The 25900-nt window shown below is 40.1% G+C and overlaps 1 protein-coding gene across 9 annotated transcripts in view; it reads left to right on the forward strand.

Annotated features, from left to right (window-relative positions):
• Nucleotides 1–25900, forward strand: part of LOC111587385 (A-kinase anchor protein 13) — a 107788-nt gene that overhangs the window by 58436 nt on the left and 23452 nt on the right. For 5 of the 9 annotated variants that reach the window (XM_055009605.1, XM_055009601.1, XM_055009600.1 and 2 more), the window contains 15 exons: nucleotides 4116–4252; nucleotides 6851–7206; nucleotides 11217–11264; nucleotides 13757–13819; nucleotides 14789–14966; nucleotides 15412–15514; nucleotides 16050–16175; nucleotides 18017–18059; nucleotides 18300–18411; nucleotides 21938–22097; nucleotides 24232–24299; nucleotides 24405–24471; nucleotides 24944–25094; nucleotides 25317–25429; nucleotides 25537–25683. In XM_055009605.1, coding sequence (XP_054865580.1) covers nucleotides 4116–4252; nucleotides 6851–7206; nucleotides 11217–11264; nucleotides 13757–13819; nucleotides 14789–14966; nucleotides 15412–15514; nucleotides 16050–16175; nucleotides 18017–18059; nucleotides 18300–18411; nucleotides 21938–22097; nucleotides 24232–24299; nucleotides 24405–24471; nucleotides 24944–25094; nucleotides 25317–25429; nucleotides 25537–25683 — 1872 coding nt within the window. The remainder of the gene's footprint in view (nucleotides 1–4115; nucleotides 4253–6850; nucleotides 7207–11216; nucleotides 11265–13756; nucleotides 13820–14788; nucleotides 14967–15411; nucleotides 15515–16049; nucleotides 16176–18016; nucleotides 18060–18299; nucleotides 18412–21937; nucleotides 22098–24231; nucleotides 24300–24404; nucleotides 24472–24943; nucleotides 25095–25316; nucleotides 25430–25536; nucleotides 25684–25900) is intronic. The other 4 variants (XM_035942492.2, XM_055009618.1, XM_035942496.2 and 1 more) reach the window with 4 other exon arrangements.

Raw genomic sequence — 25900 nt, forward strand, 5'->3', positions numbered from 1 at the left:
GTTCATGCTGTGTTGGAAGGCCACAGTTTGGTACCTTGCCTGTCTTTCTGTGGTTTAAAAGCATATGTTGAGTCATGCTGCTGTTTTATAGCATTGCTTGTAGTGTAGCATGTCATTGCATATGTTATGGGTGAAGCCGTGTCCTGTTTAGTTCAACTCAAATCAGTAACCCTCACTTATATAAGAGGAGAGATGCTGGGTGTGCCTTAAATTCAAGGTAAAATAATACAATGAAAAAAGGAAACAAGGATATAGGAGTTAGTGTTGTTTTTACATGAATCATAGTGAAGGTCTGAATTACAGTTTGGTTTAGTGTACCCTCTAAACTGTGTGCGGACTGATTTTTATCTCTGTGAAAAATGGGAGACTATGTTTTGGCAAACTCTTGACAAAAGTGTGAAGACTTTTTATTCTGCATTTAGTAAATTCATTAATTAACGTGTTTTTTAATAGTTGTTTAATTTTTTGAGTGTGTATTGAACTGCAGATGGTACAGTGCTAGCTGATTATGAACTGAATCAGTTCACAACAACAAGATGTTGGCACAGCACACTTGCTGATGTAGAAATGCATCCAGTGCAGTCAGTCCCCGGTGGCTTCTCAGCTTTGAAGAATGACTGACTGGAATCTGGTAAAATCCCCAATGTGCAGAAAGTCATTCCAGTGACACAGAGCATCTTGTACAATTTTCCCATGATATTTGGTAAGACATACAGGACAAGGAAATATATGGTATGGGGATAAAATAAATAAGGTGTTATCTGTAAGTGCTGATAATATCTGCATTTAGAGAAAACACTTAACTGATCTTATCTGGACTAACAGTAAAAATGTGCAGAGAAAAGTGTTTTTAGACAAGGAGGCCCAACGGATTTGTTATCTTGTCCGTTTCTTCTTAACACCTTGATTGCTCCAGAATGGATGATTTGTTTGGATCATATCTACTCCGCAGTTTTTCTTCTGCTGTATTCATCTAACAACCCATTTCTCCACCTGAGTTCTGCCTGACTTCTTTTATTCCTGTCTTACATTTCTAAACTGTGTTGAAACCTCAATAAGAGAAACTGTCTGGATTACAAGCAATATTTGATTGACCTGAATCACTACAGCACAGTACAGAATAGGCACACTGAATTCAAATGAACTCTATAAATATACAATTTAATGTAATATTCACAGGTGTAAGAACTGAATCACATTCAACCTCAACCACCCGCTGACTCACCAGAGAGCTCTACACCTGTTCTCTGTGCTTCTCTTTCTGTGTGTGGTGGTGGTGGGGGTCTGTTTGAAACAGAGAGAGGAAGACAGCTGTCAAAGCTCACAGTCCCCTGCTAGTTTTGGTGGACAGGTGTGAGGAGGTGGAGTCTGAAAAAAACCACTTGGGTCTGTACCACTTACCGCTCCTCAAACATATTCGCACTCATTTCACCTTTACAGTGAGAGATTCTCCATTTGTAGCGGACATTTGACCCGAGAAATATGACGAAAGAAGAGTAAAATGTTTTTGCATCAACTTCCAAAACCACCTTGGCCAAGGTCTGATTCAGCACTTGGGGTCAAAGGTTAGTGTAGATTTCATTTTCAGAGCATTATTGTATCCACCATATTGTACTGTGTATAGAATAGCGACCTAGTTGTGATGATGTCATGACGTGACAGCCAATAGGACATCTCCCTGCATGTATTGTTGTGTATTTCTACATGTTACTTACTGTATAAGTGAGCAAGGCGTGGTTTGCCCTGTGGTTGTTTGACAGATAGAAACAGTTGTTGAAATTAAACTAGTGACCTTTGCTCCTGCAACATTCTAAGATGCTTTTTCATTGAAGAAGAAAACAGAAATTCTCATGTGCCCTGTAAACTGAGGCCATCTGCTCTGCTGCTACATTTAGACAGCTCTAAATGTTGGATGCAAATAGAGAGACACTACTTTCTTTTTTAAATGGGATTTAACATACTGACACCTCTGATTACAAAATAATTCAAACAGAAAATTCAGTATTGCTTCATTTATAAAGTCTTTGAAGCCCTGTAATTAGAAATTTTTATGTATTTTTTTGTCAATGGTTCTCAAATCTTTGCAACATTATGCCACAGGGATGTTTTCATTTTAATAATTTAAATTGAAACGGCTGTTTAGTCCATCCTTTCAGCTCAAGAATTTGCTTAATAGTGAAATTGGCTCTTCACTGTCTGAGAAAAAATATTTTGGCTGCAGAAAATGCTGATTTAGTCGATTTCATGATGTGTTTTTACTTAATGTGTAGTGTCTGTGTCAGTGCTGTTTTACTGTTTTGGTCAATACTGTGAAGACTGTTGATCCCTCCTGACGTCTTGGGCTTAGCAGGCTTTCAGTCAGGGCTGAGTGCATTGGTCTTTTGTTTATACGTCACCTTCCAACCACCTACATGTTCCTGCAGTTGCATTTAGGTGTGACACTGGCCAGTAGTTATATGTCAGTTATATGCTAGATATTCTGTTGCAGCAAGCCTTTCAATTGTGCTCTTTCGTTTTAGTGCATGTTCGAGCAGTGTAACAACAGCTGTAATGTTAAATGTTTGAGTAACGAACCACTCCCTCTGCAACCCCTCATCTCATCCCCCAACCTTAGAGCAGCTGACTTGAGCTGAACTTTGTAGCTTCATGGTTCAACTAGCGTCAGGATTCCTATAGCAACCCCTTGGTGAAGCCAGAGATCGCTAGCATTTAATGTTGCTGCTGGTGCAAGCTCTAATTCTGCAACTCCTTCAGTTATCAGTAGATATTGACATTTTCTCTATTTTCTGCTCTGGATGTTGTCGGTGTAAATTCACTAACCACTAACCATGGATGTTTTATTACCTTATTCCACTCATCTACTTAGAAAGGATGAGCACACACATACACATACAACTTCCTCTAGCTCACATGAGCACAGGGAATGCAAAATTTTCCTAAGGGATAAAGAATAACTTCCGCTTTTTGTGCAAAAATAGATGTCAAACTAACGCAAAATAACAAACTTGGTGAATGATCTCATCCAGTTGTTCTTGGCAGCGGGCTAAAGTAAGCCCACTGGTATACATCTGTGGCTGGGTACAATCTTCCTCTTTTAGTTTGCTCTGGAATATTATCTGTACATGTCCTTACATGTACAAAATACTGCAGGCCCAGAACCTTGTTGCATAAGAGTTGTTGTGTTGTGTGCTGACTATAGAGTGGATTGTTTGATATTCAGTGAGAAGGCCATGAGAATAGTGGGTGTAAACTGAAAAATGGCTAATGGTGGGCTGCTGTTGAATGCATGTTTTGGTTAAAGAGCACCGGGACTCAGTGAGAAAACTGGAGTGGGATCTTAAGCTGAGGGTTTAAGAGTGTGAGCAATGGTTTAAGTTATCTAGGTTTCAGATGGGGAACTGATGACTTACGTACACATCGGTGTAGCTCGTGTTTGCAGACACTAGGCTTCAAACTGTGTGATATATGTCATTTTTACTGAGAAAACAGCTGCTAACAGACATGAAAATTACTTCTTATTTTAAAAGTAAAACAAAGCGTTGCAGGAAGTCTTTGTTTTGTATAAGCATCGGTGTCCATTTGGCCTTAGGGTGACTAATGGAGCTCTTTTATGAAAGTTGTTTTGCAGTACATCAAGAACATTTTGAGCTGTCATTGTTTCTGAGTTAGATTTTAACTTCAGTTTTGCCCTCAGACCTTTTAAAACATACAGACAGTAGTTGTTTGCCTTTGCAGTTGAGCATAGACTGCTTCAGTCTGGATAGTTGGTCATTGATCCGCCTTGCTTTTCACACTTTCTCAGATTCCCAGAAGTCTTTTCACTGATATCAAACAGACCTGCTTATGTTTTGTAAGAGAGAATGAAAGCATACTATTCTGGAAACATGGTGTTATTCAGTTCAACAGCTGTTGTTGAGAAAATAACAACACAGAATGTGACTTTAATCATATTTTACCACAATGTTTTTTCTGATTAAAATTTCAAGATTTCTTCAGGTACCTTCATATTAGTTTTTTAATATAGCACATACACTTTTTGCCATTTAGCATCATTTCCTCCCTCATTTTCAACCTGCTATATTTCAGTGTTGACCCTTAATTGTTTTGTCTTTCAGGATCTCCACAGTCTTCAGCATCTCCCATTTTGCCCAGTAGAACCAGCAGCTGTCCCTCCTCAGCTCACAGAGACTCTGGCAGTGACATAGAAAGCTTCCTGAATGCAGAGCCGGGCTATGACAGCATCTTCAGAAAGGTATTACCTCCACCTCCTTAAAATCAGATCACTGTAGAGGGGCTCTTTAATAATGCATTGAAAGTCTCGCAATATTTACTAGTTACTGGTTCAAAACTCTATATCAAGTGAGAAAATCAAGAAATAACAGAGACAGAAATAAACTAGAAAAAATAACAATATATGTCTTTTTTAAAAAAAAATCTAAGTTATATACGTCAATATAACTTAAAGGACTTAGCTGGCAGTTGAGACTATGTATTGCTATATAAGTGTGAACCTAGTTGTTAGAGAACCAAGCTGCAGAAACAACAATAAATACATTTTAAAAAGAAACAAATGTGCTGCATTCACTTTGATTTACCAGCAAATTCAGTGTCAACCAACTCCTTTGCTGGCTGCTGTCCAAACATCCGGTTCACTCATGTTGGACAGCAAGAATACACTTTGTGTTTGCCTCTGCAGCTACTCCTATAGGGACTGTGTGGCATCTATGAAGGAGATATTTTCAGTCTTTGTTCGTTTTTTTTTTTATTTATCAGCACCCTGAGGTTGAGATGCCAAACATCTACGAAAAATCTTTTTAGGCCAGCAGCACTACTTTGCTGGTGGGAAAGAGCAAGCCATGGTCCCTGCTGTCACTCTGCTGCAGCTGAAATTCAGTTTGAAGCCAGATACCCTTTGGTTAAAGCTGAAATACTTGTATCGCTTAGTTTGTGCTGTGTTGAGCTCTTGAAACATGGTCATGGAAATGTGAACCGTCTGTCGTGTTTGTTGTAAACAACAATGGACAAAGTCAGAGGAGAGAATATCAGCTGCCTGGGAGTATACAAGACTATGTTGAGGACACTGTAGATAGGCAGCGATGAGTACAATGCGCCATGAAGTCCACAGGCTTTGATTCTGAGCAAAGACCACAGGAGCTAAATTCTGAAAAAGAGGATTACCATCTTTGCTGCTCTCTGAAGGGGAAAGTGTCTTTCTTTTGCAAGACACAATACTGTAAATGTAGAATAATGGGTAGAGAAACTGTTTCATAACGCTAAAGAAGGTCATTGGTTTGATCTGGGTAGCATGTGAGTTGAACATCCCTCATGTGCCCTTGAGCAAGACAGTGCAAATTTCAGTACTCATAAAATGTTGTGTATAAGGAAACAAAGATCTAAAAGCCAAAAATGTAGAAGAAAGTTTAAAACTCAGCTGTATTCTTGTCCTAGCTCTAAAGCTAAGGTCATGTGACTCAGAAATATTAACTGCAGTCACATGCACTCTCTGCCCTCAACACACACACACACACACACACACACACACACACACACACACACACACGCATTCTCTCACTCCCAGAGGAAGTTGTGTCCACAGCATAAAGCAGATCTTTCATTCCCAGCTCTCCAACAGAAGCAGCTCTATGCTCAGCGCTCACACTGCAGCTGGCAGCACAATAGACCCAGTTAAAGCTCACACCTACAAATTTGCTCTAAAAGGGCTATCTCAAACCTGTGTGCGTGTGTGTGTTTGTTTGCGTGCCTGCAGGAGTTCATTCCCACCAGTCCCAGGCCAATGAGTCGTTTTACTAGTACTATTTGTTTTCAGTGTTATTCATTGCTTATGTTACAGAGCTGTCAGATAGATGAGACTCATCAAGGGTTCCCAGGATATTTTGGAACATTTAGCATTTTGCTAGTTAATTTGGAAATATTAGTGTACAAGTGTAAAGCATACTTCATACATGCACTCTTTATTTGCCAGCTGCTAAGTAACAACTGTCTGCGCCTATGGATCAATAGGACCATCCTGTGACAATGACAAGTAGACTTTGAAAAGACTGTGTATCACTTAGAAACATTTTCCTGGGAAAGGTTTGTTTTAACAAGGTTGTTATCATTTATTGGTGTTTGTTATAATGTCAGTGTTGCTATAAAATGGCTCTAGCTCATTATCCTTAAGCCCTGCCATTTGGTCCTCATTATATTCCATTCCTGTGGGTTAAAAAGCTCTTCCAGTCTGCTATTAATCATCTCATGGTTCAGTGAAGGAATGCTGATGGATGTACAACATGATAGCCTCGATAATTATCAATGATTTGAAGGATATCTGTTCTGTTGTGTTATATTTTTATTTTAATTGTATTAAATAGTATTCTGTTACTGTTCTGTGTTTCAGTTGTGTGTGTGATAAGATACTGAAATTGAAATTCTAGATTTTTAAGATTCCCATGTTATTTTAGCTGGATGACCAACAAGTTGTTTTTCTGTGTTTCGGGGTTAAAGGCTCTGCTTCCTGTGTTCCTCTGTGAGCAGAGCAAGACTCTTAATAGTGCCAGATATAGTTCGCTCTTCAAGAGAGAGCTGCTCAATTAAATATGGGATGGAAGTAAAGGATTTGAAGAGAAATCAGTTACTTTTACACGTCTGCTCCTTGAAATGAAGAATCAAAATTCCATTAGAGTTTAGCATTGAATTTACTTTATTTTACTCTGAATTAGCAGAGCAGCTCATGTGGCTCATAATAAACTATCACTGCCTCTTTGAATTATACAGTTCCTTGTGGCTGTATGATGCTGGACAGCAGTGCTGTAAAATAAAACTAATGTATACATTTTTTTGATGTCTACAGAATGATGAACCACTGACAGGAGGCGACAGTGCCAGCGAGGTTTCTGTATCCTGCTCTTCCACAGACGACACTGCCAGCGTGGGCCCGTCCAGTTCTAGTCCTGAAGACAGCCAGGGCCTCGGCTGCAGCTGGAGCCCAGAGGAAAGCATCCAGACTGGAGCTACTATCACTGCAGGACTGGATGGTGGAGGTGGAGGAGGAGGAGAAGCTGAAGAAGAGGCCAAAGACAGAGTGACGGAGGTGCCTCGGCGTTCGTCTCTCTTCCGAAACAGCATCCGCTCCCTGTCGCCTCTTCGCCGCCACAGCTGGGGTCCTGGAAAGAACAACGGAGGAGACGCAGAGATGAACCAGAGGAGGTGAGAGTGCGAAGAAGTCTGGATTATACTGGGTCGGTTGGTAGATGAAGACTTTCTAATTACATTGTGGATGACGTTGAATTGAGTGTGAGATAGGAATGTTACTCTTTTGTCCTAGACACTGGCTCTTGGCATTAATCTGGTGTTAGTGGATGTCAGTAGACCTGATGTGTGCAGATGTCAGTATTATTAGAGCTTGTTGATGTCACTTTCTCTGTGTTTCCTCCTCCTGCTGGGAGCAGCTGTGTTGCCATTTGTCTGACATTGGTGGGAGCTACCAATATTGTACACACAGATGCACACAAAGGCACAGATACACACATCAGCTTCATGCACATGTTCTCACACTTCTACACATAAAGCCACACACCCATCCACACTCACAGGAACATGTACAGTTGTCAAGAGTTAGCACAAATTACTTCACACTCACATTGTCTCACCAGCAGCACATATTAGGAACAAGACCTTGACAACTATTTTGTCATCACTGATGAAACAGCAGACTCCCACAGACTATCTGCAGAGGCAATTTTTTAAATTCTTCGAATGTGCTATGACCTCAGATCATTGCATTTCATCATGTACGAATGTTGTGTGCTCTGTTTAATAGTGTCACAGTCATATATTGTTCTGTGTAATGTAGGTATACTACACATTATATATATATATATATATATATATACATATATATATATATATATATATATATATATATATATATATATATATATATATATATATATATATATATATATATATATATATATATATATATATATATATATGTATACACGCACGCACGCACACACACACACACTGTACATTCCTTAAGTCTGTGCCACAGAGAAGGAGTAAAAGCAGAAAAACATGTGCTGCAGGCATTTATCTGCTACTGTTTTTATGATATCTAGTTGGGGCAAAAACAGGCCACCAAGCTTTCATCTGGTGTCTTGCTTTGTAGTGTAACTAATGACAGAAAAGAGAATAATTTTTGACTGCAGGTGCACTTCATAGACAAACACGAGTAACCTACAGAATTATAAATAAGACAAACATTTAGAGAACCTTGGGCTCTTGTACAGGCATAGCAAAATAAATCTAGTAAGAGTTAATTAGTGAGACAAACATTTTTCTAGTGTTTTGTCGGATTTGCCTTGAGTTGTCTACGGTTTAGTCCCCCTTTAAAGCAGAAGTTCAACATTTGGTAATAGTGATTGTTTTTTTTTTTTTGCTTTCTTGCCTAGAGTTACTGGGAATTAATATTAACAGTGAGCTGTGCATAAATGCTACTGAAGCATTTGGTTCGTTCAGCCCACAAAGACTCCGTCCTCTGTTCAGCATCTCTGCCCTCAGATCCAGCTGTCCGTCTGTCTGTCAGCCAGCACAGAGCAGAGCAAAGAAAAGCAGCTGGTCATACTGTTTTTGCCAGGCAAAATGACATAGTGACAGAACTTTACTGGATAAAAGCAGTTTTCACACAGTCTTAGTATTAGGAATCAGCAATGTATGTGTCATTGTTATGTAATTACATTTATTAACACATACATAGTAAATTCTTGCATTTATTGCTTATATTGAATTGAATAAACTTGTGCGATTTAAACAGCTTTATGTAGAGATTACAGGCCACAAAGTATACCAAAGAAAAAAAAAATCATGTAAGTTACACAGGTGATGTGCATCTCAGTTGCATTCCTCTGAGTTGACATGGATTGATGCATTTGAAACAATGGAAGCTTGCCTGTCCTGTGAGACATGCAAGTAACAAAGATCAAAAGCACCTCTAAAAGCTATTTTTTTTTTAACTGGCCTTTTGATGAAAAGATGATGTCTGTACAGTAAACATGACACTATCAGCAGCAGGGTGTTATCTTACCTTAGCATAGATTGGAAACAGAGAGGCTGGTTATGTCCAAGGTTTACAAAACCTACCCACCATCACGTTGAAGGCGCACTACTAAAAAAAAAAAAGGCTCACAATTGACAGAAATGCAGAAAATTGCAAACTTGTTCTTTATCATAATTAGTTTGTTTAAACCATACAAACAGTGTAAAAATAGCTATTTTTGGCATTACAGGGGGGTATGCACAGTGCTATTTCTCAGTTGAGTGAATTAGCATCCTTGAATATTAACATCAGAAGTTGTCTGGCAACCAGAACGGACTCCAGGAAGTCACTGCTCCTTATCTGGAAATTGTGATTTGATTAGAGCCAGGCTACCTATATTCCTCTGTTTTCAGTCTATGCTAAACTAAACTAGCTATCTCCTTAGTCCTACTGCGTTTTGAACAAGAAAAGCATTCAGAGAGCGCAGTACTCCGCCAAGGCTCCTCAGTTGATGTATCATTTCCAACGGATGAAATCTTTATTAAAAAAAAATGACCTTGCGCTGAGCACAGGCATGTGTTATACATGTGCATGTTAAGTATGGATACCGAATTGCATGTACATTACTCTTATAAAGGTCTGTTGATCAGTTCATCACTTTTGACAAGCCTTTGTTTTGCTACTGTCAAAATAACCGTTCCCTCCATGCTTTTATTTTAAAGGCGTTTTTTTTAATGTTATGGGCTTTAATTTTGTCACCATTCCAGCAGCACAGGAAGAGTTTATCTAAGAAGCGGTTTCTTGACATGATGAAGACGCTGCCGAAAAGTCCGAAAATTCACGTAGAGACGAAAGAAAACGGTTCCACGCTGTTGCTGTCTAGCAAAGGATGTGTATAAACTTATAAGCACCTAGCTGGAATGGGGACAAGCTCTTACAGTGTTTCCTGAAGAAAGGACTGAAGAACAGAAAGTTGAATTTGTGTTCAAAATAAGGCTGACGGCTGAACGTAAATAAAGGCTTTGTGAAACATCAGGAGCTTCACCATTGTCTGGCTGGGGTTTGCTACATTGCGTGACCTAAATATGTAGCGGGCAGCAGGAACTGATGAGATTCAGAAACACCCCACAGTTTAATCATTTGTTCCTTGTATGATTTCCAACAGATAAATCATGATCATTTTGTAGTAAGATCGCAATCATGTGATCATCAGCAGGTAAGTGACACAGTGTTCACGTCATGGTTACAGCGACGCCGTGCCGGCAGCTATATCTCCCAATGGGAAATCTTTAACAAATCTGTGGATCCAGACTTTAAGTCGCATCACTGCCAAAATATTATCACTTGGTCCTTGTGTCATTTTTGACCTTCCCTGAAAATTTCATCCAAATCTGCTGGTCCGTTTTTGAGTAATGTTTCACACAGACAGACAGACGGATTCACAGATTCACAGACAAACGTACACCAATCGTCACATAACTCGGCCGTTCCTTGGTGGAGTAATGAACAGATATTAGTGGTATCAGTCTTCTAATTGTAGCTCTTGGCAGGAAAGCAAATATATTTTCCTTTTAGATCATTATTCTAAACAAACATGAGTGTTACCACTTTATAATGGTAGTGTGTGCCTCACACACACAATAGTGCCCATAGAAAGCCAACATGCTAAAAGGATTATGAAGTTATCATTAATTAAAATAATTCTAGGGCTCCAGACTAGCATTTTCACCGGTAGCGCGACTCTCACCTTGTCGCAGGCAAAGCATGTCACTTGCTAAATATCTTCTAATCGATAAGACGCTACAATTTACCAATGCTTCCTACACGCCCTTCATTGCAGGCTGTGGTAGCTGCAGTGCTCAGACAGGTGTGTGACCAAAAAAAGGTTTTGAAAAGTTAAAATAGAGCGATTGATTAACACAGTAGCTTCCTGTGCTGGTTAGAGCAGCACCAATACAATGATCATCATGCACTCGCACAGTGTGACGACTTGAAATTTTAACTGGCAAACTCTTAAAAAAGGTCGCAAATGTGACCATTTCATTTCAGCCACAGTCTGGAGCCCTGAAGTCATTAATTTATGCATTGCATATGTTCTTTCTGATGCTTCAACCTTTCAAATCCCAACTCATTTCACCCATCATCCACCACTTGCTGTCTCTGTTTCCATCACTTCCAGTTCCATTCGTAGCCCTGGTGAGGGGAAGCCGGCCTTTCACAGGAGAAGGTACTAATACGTCACATTTACCAGTTCACGTATTGTTGACATTCACTTGTTTCCTGGTGACATGCATTGGCAAATTTATGTAGCTGTGACCTTTGTGGATCCCCCACTTTTTTATGTATGCTTGGTGAACTGCTGCTGCATTCTGCTCCATCCCTGCAGGCTACTGTGCTGAAAAATGTTGCTCTCCTTTCACCCCTGTGGGAATGTGCACAAAGTACTATGGCAAATAGATGGTTGTGGCACTGGTGTTTTGTATTGCAGTGGTAATAACAAGCAGCCACACAGAAAGAGAGGAGTTTAGCTCTGGAGGTTCAGCTGCGTTGAGGTAGAAATGAATGCACAAAGGATTTTTTTGGGATGTAATAAGGTCCTGTAGGGAATTTTTCAAGACTGAAACCACATCAGCAAAGTTTTAAATTCAATCCTGGAGTTGACAGTGTGCCACAGCAGTGAAATCAGAATGGAAGTTGTTTTAGCTGTAGAATCACTTTGTTGACTGTGTAAATCACTGCTCTTTGACCCAGAAGGAAAGAGGAGGAAATACTGAAGGAGCCAGCCAGCTTCCACCATTAAGTGATCATAATTGTATGACCCAGAGTAGAGTTGTTTCAGTTCAATCGGCTGATCCGAACTCTCACCTTGAGCTCATGAGGGTTGTTGAATTTGAAATGGCCTCATATTTGTAATTGAGCAGTATGTCCATATCCACCGCGAGCTTCTTTAGTTAGGGCTGATGACTGCAGTCATAGGTTTGTCCTTGGGTATTGTAGAGTAGTTGTTTGGCTTTGGACACAAGCAACATGTCATTTTCAAATTTCAACTTTCTGGCCTGTAACAAAGCCTAAAATATGAGGGTTGATAAAAAAAAAAGTTCAGAGACTGTGCCTGTAAAAACCAAAAACCATATCTGAACTAAATTTGGTCACCATCCCTGTAGAAGTAGCCTCCTTTTGCAGTGAAACAGCACTCCCAGGGCTCGTGCAACACTTCGTAGCGCTTCTGTTATGTAATTCCCATTATGTAAACATGTCAAGCACTACCTGGATGAGTACTGCATCTCCTAAAACCTGTCAAAGACTCAGCCCTTCAACCAGAATGTCATTTTAGGGAAGAGTAAAAAGGAACAGTGTACCAAATCAGGTGAAGGGAGGGACGATCATGTTGTTGTGGCCAAAAGAAGCCATACGTAATCACCATGCTGTGGCCAGGTGCAGAGTGCTTTGGACCACCCACATGCCATTGCACTGTAATTCAGGTTGCAGAATGTTCTACCTCAGACACCTTCAGGAGGTTACAGTAGAGCTCTGCCTTGATTGTCTGACCGTGAGGGACTTATTCCCCATGCACAACTATATAAATGTCCAAGAAAACAATGAGCATGCTTCTGCCGTGCGACTGACCTGACATGCCTTGTCTGGTTTTGGAAACTTTACACTTTTCCACAGTAAAACTGCTGTTTGTTTTGTTGGTGGTAGCTGCAGACTTCTGGTCATCAGTAATGATATTCGTCACGACTGACCCAGAATGGGATATTTTCCTTTCTGTAAAACAAAGGTCCCACTGTTTATGGCGTGTTACTGCTAATGCATGTTGCATGCACGTGGCTATGATGCTCTATGTGCATGCATACAACAAACTTGCACCCTTCACAGATTCTAGATGGAGGCCAGAATGAGATAAAAGGCCAGGCAATAGTGTAGATGGAGCACATAAGAGACATGCAAAATGTCTGTTGGCTCTGGAAAAAGGCCATAGTAAGTTTTTTGATAGTGTTTAAGATTGTAAAAGGCTGTTCAAGCTTGTACCTGGTTCTTCTGTAAGATTTTGATGTTTTATCAACAGAAGGTTGTGGTGACAGTAATTACCTAAAATCAGCTGCAATTAGAGCTTTACAGAGTTACAACTGGAGCCTGATAAACTGTCTCTATATGACCTGAAGCCTACATCTTTAACATTTCTGTGCTCCACATTCTTGTCTCTGGATCTGTGACTAGCTAATAATGGCCGATAATGACAGGGCTCCTCCATATCTGTCAGGCTCTAATTAAGACATGTCTCTCATTGTCATAGGCCACTGCTGTAGCCATCTGGCTACATCTGTTACATTCAAGAAAGCAGTAGCTGCCACAGCAGTGGTTCCAGCAGTGCTAATAGTGCCCAGGCTATTCTGACATTATTGCATTTCAGTGAAACAGCTTGGGTTGAGGTTGATTTCCTGTGTGCTGCTGATTTTACCACAACACTGCAGCAGGAAATAAACTTGAACCCATTTACCATGTTTATGTTTCACAATGTGAAGCCGTTATTGTACAGTTCCTACTCTGTCCACTTATTCCAGAACAGTGTGATTGTCCTCAGACAGCCCTGTAACTCTGTCCTTTCCACATCCTCCTCTGTCTGCTTCCCTGTCACTCTGCCATGCTTGCTTGTCCATCTTTCCATCACTCCTATATCTCATAATCTCCTAACTGCTCCACCTCACTCTCTGTTAGCATCAGCTGGTGCCCTCCTTCTGCTCCCCACAGCCACGGTGTGGAGGTTGTTAGTTCCCTCAGGTACAGTGTGTGTTAGATATTTCCTTTTTTGCTGAGAGCATATGACCTTCTTTGAATAGGGCGTATTCACATGCTGCTTGATTTGCATTTATCGTTGTTCTGGCTGTATATGCCTGTGTTTGTGTGTGTGAATGCCCTGCCCAGTCAGTCAGTAGCTTCCTGCAGCTGAGAGCTCCAATAGCTGCCAGTATTATTCATATTTCAGTATGGAAGACCTTCTGGCTCTGTAGGATAGTATGTAATAGTACTGCCAGGAAGGACACCTTAATATGACAGATAGAGTCATCTACATTTATAGCCCAGAGGATAGGTGAGTGCCGCTTCACACTGGTCACTGATAATCACCAACTCATGATTCTTTTAGTCCAGTTTTAGTTAGCGATGCTTGAATGTGTTGGACTGATGATTTGCTGGATAATGGAGTGCTATACAAAGCCAAGGGCTGGAGATAAGAGAGATTTACTGCTGGAGCTGTAACTATCGCAGAGTCAGTCCTGAAGCAGATATAGCTGCAGCCTTGTAGCATAGCTCATCCTGAAATGTAGCTGTAGTTTTACTCTCCATAATCATTGTATAGGATTTTTCAAGGCCTCTTATTTCCAGTCATAGATCGATGTAATTGGGTTTGTAAATCACAGCTGCACAGCTCGCTATGCTGATGCTGATGTTGGAAGTCATTTGCAGCTGCTTCAGCTGTAAATCTGCACCAGAGCCCAGTGATAACTCAGCTGACTAAACAGTGTGCAGGACCAGCTGTGTGTGTATGTCTGTCAACAGGTGCATGTGTACATGTTTGTCTCTGTTTGTGTTTGTTGCAGTAGTACATGTGTGTACCCAGAAATGTGTGATGAATGGCCTAGAGAGGCCGGTGAAGTGTGTGTGTGTGTGTGTGTGTGTGTGTGTGTGTGTTTATGGTACAGTCATTCCTCCTTCATTGAGGTCACCTTTTCCTTCTGTTTATCCACACAGCTACAGCCTAGAGGGGCTCAGTGGGGGCCAAGAAGAGCTGAGGGCCCCCACAACCCAGGGGCCTCGTATCGTGGAGCCTTTAAGGATGCCCCGGCATGACAGTGATGACAGGGGCTCCCTGGTTTCTCTGACAGAGGAACAGGAGGAAAGAGGGGAGCAGGGCAGACTATATGACCCGGTCAGCTGACACACGCACACATACACACAAGCACATCAAGTTTGTCCTCTAGATGTCAGATTTTCATAGTATCACACAGTTGTCCCAAAGGAATCCTCAAAAACATTTTCAGCCTAATTCATGAGAAGAGGAAAGGATTTGTACAGCTTGTACATAAACAAGACTTAAAGTATAAACAGTGGGGAAATTTGAGATTTGTCAGTTTGGGGATTAGTGAGAATTAATAAACATCACTTTCCTCAGGCGACCGTACTGTGTTCTCACTGAATTTAAAACAAATTGTGAACATAACATCACTAATCAAGTGTCTAGTTTCCCTTTTTAGTTTATGGTTCCTGTTTCTAGTTCAGCAACTGATGACGTTTTGTTCCACATTATGCCTGGCTGGCTGTTTCATATCATCAAGCATTGGGTTTGATTCAACCTTGTGTCTCTTGCTCTGCAGAAATCAAGGCCATATCGGCCTCTTCGAAACAGCTGTCCTCCCATGAGCCTGCCCCTAACCAAGTCTGTATCCATGCTAGCTATCAGCCAGAGAGACATCGATGGTAAGTGACAAGTTGGAAGGCTGCTTTGCTATTTTAACTTCAATATCACATCAAAGTTACCAATTCAGTCAAGTCATTACTTGTAATGTTCAATCTCTCTGAGCTTTTTGTCAGTCAGTTATTTTTCAGTTATCTTGCTTTAAAGTCTTAATAGATTAAATTACACGTAGAGTATTCAGAATGTGAATTCTGTAAGTTTGCTTCACACGGTCCAATTTGTAAAATGGACACGATCATTTCAGGGTGTAGATGTGTATTTTTTCCCAGTGTCAGTCAAAACAATGATGGAGAAATAACTGGAAGAGAAGGTAAAAAGAGCCACACAAAGAGAGTTAAAGGATAGTTAAATATGCAGGTACTGCAGCAGAATTGTTCCAGTTTCTCCCAGATTTCTTGATCTCTATCAGTTACTATTTATCAAGTGTTGTCATGACATCACTACTTTTCATCCCCAGTCACACTAGTGTGTTAAAAAGTGACTTTATTTTAATAAATGATCAGTGCATGTTGTGGTTCTTTCCTCCCTGCCCCCCAGCGATAGGACGCCTGAGACGTAAGAGGCGAATTTCCTTCTCTTTCAACCTTTCCCCCATCCTCACCAAATCTAAGTCTCAGTTCATTTATGGGGACTCCTCATCTAGTGATGATGAGGATAACTTGAGTAAGTACTGAATTGTAAACATAGTTGCAATAGAAAATAGATGTGATGTCAGAATCAAAAGAGTAGCTGTTCTTGTTAGAGCTCTGGATCTAGTGACTGTAACCCATTCACGATGTGAATGGGAAAATAATGATGGCTTATCCTGCTAAGAAGGGTCACAAGCAGTGCAACCAAACAAAAATTGTGTTTTATTAGGGGGAAGGCATTAAAATCACAGACACACCCAATTATAATGAAGCAGTCAGCCAAGTACCCAGATTAAAATGCCTACCTGTGACTGGATGAAAGGTGTTTGTGCCACCTCTCAAGAGGGGTCAAAACTCTTTCTGGAAACTCAAGTAGAAGTATCAATGTGTCCAAAGAGAAAGATTCATTTTTTACTATCTAAAATTCAGTTTGGCGTGTACAGTTTTGCTCTCTGTAGAGCTGATGCCTTTGCAGAGACAGAAAGAAATTAATTTAAGCCTGAATATAACTAAATGCTAAAAGCCAACGCAGCAGGAATGTTAAGATACAACAAACATGTCTTAGGAAACCATTAATTACTGTTGATATTAAGCTACTTGCAGTGTGAATGTGCAATTAGTATACGCTTGTAGTGAACTGACTGGTGTAGAAAACCGCTTTCCACCTCAGCAGCAGACACTGTGGTAATAATTCCTGTTACTCACACTAAATAAGAACCTGGCTTCTCCTGTCCCCTACGTAGCTCAGCATTTAGCTGACCTTTACAGAAAATTAGCCTTTCTTTAGTCTCTTTGGAAAAGAATAAACACAGTCACCAGAGAACAAGGAAAAAATCATCATAAACCCTACAGGGGAACTCAGAAAACCTTTTCTTCCCCCAGGATTAATATGAGCCTGTCACCTTTATTCAGAAACACTAAGCCGTTCCTTCCTTTTTCTTATCTGTGAGATATTTCCATTAGTTCTCTGTCTCCTTGACTGTGTTGCTAGCAACATGGGGAGGCCAAAACTTTGCCCTCATTATCTTGTTTTGGGTTTGACTTTCTGATGCAGAGCAGGCAAACAATGCTCTGGATATTTTCCTGGGTGGAAATGTTTATTCAGGAGAAAGCAGATTGCTCTGTAGAAAAATTGCGTGTGTGATATTTGACTCTATGGCTGCTATTTGACCAAGACTGCGGTGTATGCTTTGAGTACATCTTTCATTTTTAAAAATTTATGTTAAGTTTTGTCAGATGAAAAAATACAACCAAGTCAGAGATGACACAGCAACATCACTGAAGACAGAAAAAAACGACAATTTGAATAATAGAGGAGATGGATCTGAGTATAAAAAGTTAGCTATAACCGGCGATGGCTTTGTGTGATAAGTTGAATAGACACAGAATATATGTAATATATTTTGTAATGAGATCAGTGAAATCCATGTGTTTGAAAAAAATCTCTCCCTCTCTCCCTCTCTGTATATATATATATATATATATATATATATATATATATATATATATATATATATATATATATATATATATATATATATATATATATATATATATATATATATAAATAAAGTCGCTCATTCTAGTCTCAGCCAAATCTTTGGAGCTAGGACATAAAACTGACCGTGTCCTGGTCAAAAAATTGTTTTCCTAACCATTGGGTCAGTGAGGGCATTCACTGACTGTATATTCAAGGACATGGTGATTTGTGTGGTCACCCCTACACCTAGATTTTCACTACCTTAAATGTATGGCACAAGAAAAACTTCCGCCTGACAAGGATAAATTGAATGGAAAAAAAAAACCCTCCCGTTTTGTTTTTCCTGCTCCTGAATCTTTGTCCTCCTGCTCACTTCCTTTCTTGTTTCTTTCCAGGTATGAGGTCGTTTTCTAGCACCTCTGGGTCACTAGCATACAGGTCAGTCCAATTCTGAGCATACACATTACCGGAAAACTGTTCTTTAGACTTTTACTGCTGCTGGGACCTTTATAGTCGTATAAAGAACAGTGTGGAGAAGCAGTCAAATGATTCCATGGGACCATGGAACCATTGCAGTGGTGTAAAGAACCATTTCAAAACGTGTGAACAGGTATGCTTTTTGAATGCAACTGTTGGAGACTAAAATTAAGTGTATGTGTGTGCGTATGTGTGCTCCAGTATTTCAGAGGAGGAGCCTGGGCCTCTGCGAAGCGACACTGAAGGAAAAAGCGTGACAAAAGTCAGCCGGACCTTCAGCTACCTCAAGAACAAGATGTACAAAAAGACCAGGGTGAGGGAACGTAGAATTTTTAATTCTTATCAAAACTGTTACAAGTCTTTAAAGGAACATTTACTGTACTTTACTATATGTTACTTATTATACAGTTTTGCACAGCTTTTAGGACTGTGCTTGGTCAAATTTCAGTCACCTTTTACAGCCTCTTCTTTAAAGCATTTATCCTTTTAACCAAGGACGAGTGAACACCAGGCTGCTTTTCAGCTTCACACTGCTCCACATTTGTATGTTTGAACGCATTCACACTAGGATCTGCCCTGTGCATCTTCTTCTGTTGGCCTCTGAGCAGCCCCAGTTGAACAGCTGGGGGTTGCTTGTCTTGCTTAATTGCAAGTCAGTGTTCCTTGTAACTTCCCCTATTCACATTTCCCCGGCTTGGTGTTGAGCTCACGTCACTTTCTGGTCCCAGACTGAAATCTGAATTTTGTTTGTAAGATGTGGTCCAAATGATCTTCCTTTGTCATCCACCACAGGGCCATGGGATTTACCTAAAATGTCTTGTTTCCTGTGAGAATGAAAAACATTTTATACTACATAGAAAGGGACAATAGTCTTAAATTATCTGTTATATGAAATATCTATCGGATGAAGTGATTTTAGCAAAAGAAAAAACACCCAAATACCATTAAGTAACTGAGTTGCCCTGAAACAATGTTTTTATCTTAAAATTGTCACTGACTTACTGTATTTTCATAACCATTAATGTGATTAGGGTATACAGTTAGGAAAACCTGGACTTCTAAACTGTACTCATAACAGGTCCTTTTGAGAAAAAAACATTTAATTGAATTTCCTCAAAAATGGCCATAGAAACTGTTAAAAAGTCTTACAGTTAATTTATAGACAGTATAGGCAGTAATTTTAGATAGATGGTGTTTTTATATCCAATTGCAGGCTGTCAGGAGACATTATACAGCTATAAACTCCGCATGGTGACTGTGACAGTAGATTGTGCCACAGAGTCTCAGTCAGACCGAAAATGAACACAGACACTAAGACTAGTTACTTGAAAGTTCACCAGCTCATAGTGGGCAAATGCTGATTTTAGTAAAAATGATAAATGAATTAATCATCGTTCGTAGTTAATCATCGACTTGTGCAATGCCGCTTTTCTGGATCTCATTAATGCACTTAATTTCATCATTAAAAACGAGTGTTACATACTGCTTGGAAGTGCTGAAAAAAATATGATATGATAATAAATAATTCTAGTTGGTGTCCCTTCTACTGCTCTTCCCTCATCCATAATTGGAATGATTATGAAACAAGCACCAAAATGCCTTCTATGCAGTATTAAAAAGGTCTGAAAAATCCTAAACTTACTGTACTAAATTTGCCCCAGGTTTTTACAGGGTTCACCCCAAATATTCCAGATTGAGAAATAAATTGGGTAAGTATAGTTACTGAGATGTCTGCTTTCTGTAAACTTGCAGCTCTTACAGAGAGACACTGAGGGGTGAACAGGAAGTAAAACAGGAAGACGGAGTTGGCTGTGGTTTTAGAATCTCCTCTCTAACCTCAGTCATTGCTTTGCTTTTAAAGTGACAGGATTCTGAAAGAGCTTAGCTACTACTGACAGCTGCTGGTCTCTGTCAAAGATCAAAATTACTGGTCATCAATAAAAGTTTGATGTTTGAAATGGACTCACTTTTGATTTTAATAAGCCTTGTCAGGGTTACTGTATGGAAGCCAATATTGACAAGTGTGTTCAGCAACAACAAATGTAGCCACCTCAGCAACCGCAGTCAGCTCCACAGCACATTAACACTAATGCCTTTGTTGTTAATTAACAAGAACAGGACTTTCTTAAGAAGTGAACTATGATTGTTCAAAGATAATTTTTGGTTCCTCAGCTATTTTCGATGTGCTTTTTAGATGCAGCTTTGGCACAATATCGAAAGTGTAGATATTCTGGAAGCTGATCTGCTTTGTGCAGTTTTGTCACATCGTCTGTATCAGACTAAAGGGTCATTGCAGAAATAGCACCTCCTGTAGCGAGGCAGTCACTTCCTCTTTGCAGCTTTCCTAATGGAGCCTCAGTGCTGGTAGTAGCTGCCGCTGCTCAGCCACAGTCAGGGATGTTATACAGGAGATTCACAGGGAGCCATGGCTTCTCACTGAGATGGAAAAGCTGGCTAGAGGTAGGCTAACATAGTGCTCTGGTTTCCCAGTCAAATCGTACTGAAAGAGACTGTCACAGTATCATGTTAAAAGTGACTAGTGTTCCCTTCTGGGCTGATGGCTTTTTCCAGTGAAGTCATTGCCTGCTAGAATATGTTTCTCTAAAGTGTCTTTTTGTTCAAATCTGTGGTTTAGATGTCACAAGTGATTGCTTCTCCTGTCGTGTTTGCTTGTAGCCAAATCAAACAGGGAATCTTCCTCTCTTCTAATAAGTTAAAGTGTCTTTACATTTTTAAAAAATATTAACTTGTATAATATCAAAAACATGATTCTTACTGCCATTAAGAGTACTTAATTAGCCATTTAATTCATACAAGTTCGTTCATCTGTTTGATCACTGGTTAGACAGTTGCTGTCAAGAACAAATGCTGTGTGTTGTAATGCCTATGTGTTGTAATGGCTATAAAACACACTGTGGGCCAGTCAGCGTATCTTGAAACGACTGAACAAAATGTGCTCTGGTGTGTCAGAGCTTTGTGGTCCTCTCAAACCAAGAGGCCCAGGGCTGGCCATTAAAACGTACTGGAAAACTCCATTTTCCCATTTCCTCTGGGTTTGGGTGGAGGCTCTGTGATGTAAATCCAGGAGAATAAGAGCTCTGTTCTTCTCTGCATCACTTTATGGGATTGTGATTCAGCTCAGTGTACGGAGATGACCAACATCTGAGGATGACCTCGTCCATTAATGCAGAGGCATCAGAATGACAGCCCTGTTTTGGAAAGGTCAAAATTTGATTCCCAGACAGTGTGTCTCTGTCAGTAGTCGTGTATCCTGCAGAAGAGTCTCATCATAAGAGGGTCTGAATAAGAGCTTGACAGTAGCGGAGGAAACAACACAATGTCTATGAAAATGTGTCATAAAACAGTAGAAATGGTTACTGTTTGTACTACTTACAGTCATCTGAAGCATTACAAACGTTCAAAAGTAGCAAATTATCAGCGTCTTGGCTGAAACATCCCACTGTCTTTAAATGAGACAAACCAGAAACAACTGTCTAAAACAAAAACACTCTTTATTTAAAAGAGTCCCTTAATGAGACAGTTTGTTGTCAGCATAAATAATGCATCACTTAATATGCAAACCCCCTGCTGTGTAGTACATCCGAGTAATAATGCTGCTCTGCAGGGTTTAGATTGGAATTTAACATTAGCAACTGGCCAAATGTTGAAACATTTTGTCAGTGTCTGGTATGTTAGTCTGCTCCACACGTATCCTGGATTCACTGGAAATCTTATTCTTTTCTAAACCTCTAATTGGATGATAAAAAAGTTCAAATAATTATTGAAGCAAAATTCATGCTTGGGTTATGTTCTTAACTGTTGTGATTCCACTTGTGCAGGAAAAGGAACGAGAGAAAAAGGAGAAAGACAAGGAAGGCAAGGAGAAGGACAAGAAGACTGTGAACGGTCATCTTTTTGCACCAGTCAGCTCAAATCAGGCTGCCCAGTGCTCCCAGTGCAATAAGGCTTTTAACAACAAGGAAGCTTTCTATTGCACATGTAAGTACCTCTGTCTGTTCTTTTCTTTTTTATCTCTTGCAGTGATTTTTAGCTCCAGTCTTTTTCTTTGGCTATTTGTTAGTGATCAGGACTCCTGTTGGTTTAAGTCAAATTGAAGCCCATTAAGTGCTGTGAGCCTTTGTTAACAGAATTCATCTCATTATAATGTCATTGCTAATCTGATAACATGCAAAGCTCCGCTTTCAGAAACACACAACACTGAACATACAGAGAGCAGAAACAGAAGGCTATAGTGGAAAAGAAAATGTCCTCAGGGGCATCCATGATCAGCCATGAATCATACAGCTATACAACAGGTCATGTCCATCCACTATAAAGGTCCCATGAATGATTTTGGACCATGCACGTTAAATCTATGGTCACATATGTATTTAAATGTTACATTTATAGTAAAGTATCACTGGTTTCTTCGCTTTGCATTTGATCAGATTTCAAAATACAAGCCTGTCAATGCCTTTGATATAAGCAAAGCTTTAGCAGTACCTGAAAGCTTGAATGTTTTGTATATATAGCTTTGTGTAGTCAGGGTGTTGCCTTGTCAAAACAGACCAGTCACTGTATTCTGTATCCTCCTTATTGGCAGTTAGCTGTCTGGCTGGATTGGCGTACTTGTCTGAACCAGCTTCATGATTTTGTGTGAAGTAGTGAAACTCCCCAAAGTGCTACTTCTAATGCACCCAAGTCAGACTTTCAGTACAGACAACAACACAGCTTCTGCATTGTTTTTCCACTGGAAGGAGCAGCCCTAAAGAGGATGTAGTTTATTGCACAAGTCTTTGGCACAACCCCAGAAAAAGCCTAAAAAAGGAGAAACCAGCTCTGCGATGGATCGCAGTGATCGTCTCAATGGTCACAATATGCCTCAGATACTCCAGACTGGTGAAAACAGCTTTTGTTGTGTTCAGTCGTTCTGGTTCAGATCATTAAAGCCACTGACAGTTGCGAGGGTGTGTTGTAGAAGTTTGTACTTGCAGATGTCTGGCTGGTGTCCATTCAGCACACCAATACAGTGGTCCTTTGTCTAAGATTAGCTGTAAATAATGGACATCCACATAAAGCAGTAGAGTTCCCAATAAAACCATGAAGAATAGAAGAAAGAAAGGGAGAAAACAGTGCAGGAGTTTTAGATAGTTTTACCATGCAGGTCATAATTAGATATATCACCCCCCACCCCCCTCCCCCTCAACAGTTTTTTTTCCAGTAACACAAGACTATTTTTGGGCAGTAGATAGAGGGGCTTTTTAACCTCTAATTGTGACAGCATCACTGCCTTTCTACACTTGTTGAGTTTCACAGCATTATTTTGTCACCCTAACTGAGACCGTAAGTCTGTTCATGTAATCCTAAGAGTGGAAATGTTGTATGCATGTTAGCAAGGTTGACAAGGTCTGATAGTAGTATTGTGAGTTTCACTTGTGCAACATTTCTGTCAAATATACTTCTGTGTGCTGGAACATTCTGGTTTGAAAATTAGTGGAAACTTGGTGCAGCCTTGTTACAGAGCTAGATTTTGACACGACCAGAAACAGTTCTTCCTCTTGTTGTCAAGCACTTCCTGATTAACAACAGCAGTTGTGTTATTTTTTTCTACAAGTATGTACACAAAGGGCAGTATTAAATATGAACACTGCATGGCTGGTTCTAAAGAGAAACAGGATAATTTGAGGCCTTCTTTGAATGGGATCAGATTACAGAATAGATCTTATTTTAGTGATCTAGAATGAAGACTTTGTTCCTAAATAGTGATTTGGGAATGTTTACATAATTGAAATTTTCCCATGCACTTCAGTGTGTGTGTGTGTGTGTGTGTGTGTGTGTGTGTGTGTGTGTGTGTGTGTGTGTGTGTGTGTGTGTGTGTGTGTGTGTGTGTGTGTGTGTGTGTCATTCCACAGCCTATCTGTTTTTTTTCCCTTCGTCCATGAGCAGTATTACCCTCCGATTGCATCACATGCTCTGCTCCAGTCTGGCTTTCATTAGCGGGCTGGTGGAGTTTCCTGGCTGGCTATGAAAACCAGTCACAAATTCTAGCCCCCACCTTTCCACACACCCTCATTGGCCCCACCACCACCACCCTCACCAGGCTCATAGTATTCACAGCTGCTTTTCTTTTCAGACTGCAATGCTTCCGTCCACAAGGGCTGCAGGGACAGTCTGCCTGTTTGTGCCAAGGTGAAGATGAAGGTAAAACTTCCCTCACGTTACTCCACTCCACTGATTCTGTAGTGTTCTGTTGTCCTGCAGCTAATATCAATTTTCTTTTCACTTATGTTTTTATTCTCTATTTAGTTGCCCAAACAGCAGTTTGCAGTGCCAGATTCAAGCTCTTTCCCTACAGTCACAATGAGGAACAAATGTGAGTGTCAAACTAATCATCATGGTCAGCAGCTATTTGCAGATTCATTGACAAAACTCTAGTAGAAGGACTTTTTGATTTTTATTTTCTATTTTAATCCTTATTTGCAGCAAAATTACCAAGAAGAGTGATTCCTGTATGTGCACTGTGATGCACTGTGATAACAAAGAATTCTTGTGGGGCTGTTTTTAGATTCAGGATTTTTTTTGCAGGGTTACGCTCAAGAAAATCCATCAGTACTCAGGGTATGAAAGACTGAACAAGTCCTCTAGCCTACACTCAGAGTTTTTCAAAACCCACAATGTCAGTTGTTTAATCAACAAACTAAAAAAGTTAGTTTTTTTCTTGCAAAATTGTTATGATGGAGATGAGGGATTACAAGGGTTCTTCAAAGAGGATCCACTGTGGTTGCTGAAAGGTGTGCAGGTTGCAACTGTAATATAAACTGTAATATAAATTGTCTCTGGTCCAGCTGGTGGGACGAGGGAACGTCCCTGGTCGGCCATCTTGTCACCTGAAGACCCTTCATCCCTGATAATGTCATCATCACGGAGACATACCAGCATTATGACTTTCCATGGAAACAACCTCTCAAAGAGTCTCTCAATAAGCAACATCGCTGGGTGAGCGGCAGCGTGTGTGTTTGTATTTGTGTGTGCATGTGAAGCCGCATGCCGAGCCTCAGGCATTCACATTTCCATTTAAATGACAGAAAATATTTCTGTTGATGTTCGACCTTTGTATTGAAGCCATTTTTAATTGTTAGGTGTCGAGCCTTTATTTGCCTTCTCTGATTTTTTGAACACCGTATTTGACCGCTGCATTATTATCATTTCTCCATGCAGCCCGGTGTTTGATGAGATGCCCATTAAAGGCCTGCGGTATCTCTCTCAGTCCACCGACTCCCTCAACAGAACCAACCAAGTTACAGAATCCATGGAATCGCTCACTGATGAAGGTCAATACACATTCACAGAAAGTCAACTTTTTAAAAAAAGTATATATATATTTTTTTTTTACTTTTTTTTTTTTTTTTAATCAAAGTAAACGGTGTTGTTGGTTCAGGAACAGAGATGATGGACGGGCAGCTGATGGGAGAGTTTGAGGCAGATGCCAAAGAGCTGGAGGCCGACTCGTGGAGTTTAGGTGTGGAGCAGCAGTACCTGCAGCAGCTGGACAAAGAGCTGGTAAAGAGGCAAGATGTCATCTATGGTACGTCTGATTACCATACACCTAATGCAGCGACTTTGACTTAACATAATATGTGCTTGACTTGATGTTAGAATGTTAACTGAAAAATTAAGGAAGACACAAGGTCTTTAAATGCGCGTGACCTTTTTTTTTTAATCAAGGTTAGTCTCTGCTTGTTTTCCCTCTCCTTTAATGTCAACTAGAAAGGGATTATTTAGTCTTAGTAGACTATTTTTGG

This window comes from Amphiprion ocellaris, chromosome 1 (genome assembly GCF_022539595.1).
Source record: "Amphiprion ocellaris isolate individual 3 ecotype Okinawa chromosome 1, ASM2253959v1, whole genome shotgun sequence".
NCBI classification, from domain to species: domain Eukaryota; kingdom Metazoa; phylum Chordata; class Actinopteri; family Pomacentridae; genus Amphiprion; species Amphiprion ocellaris.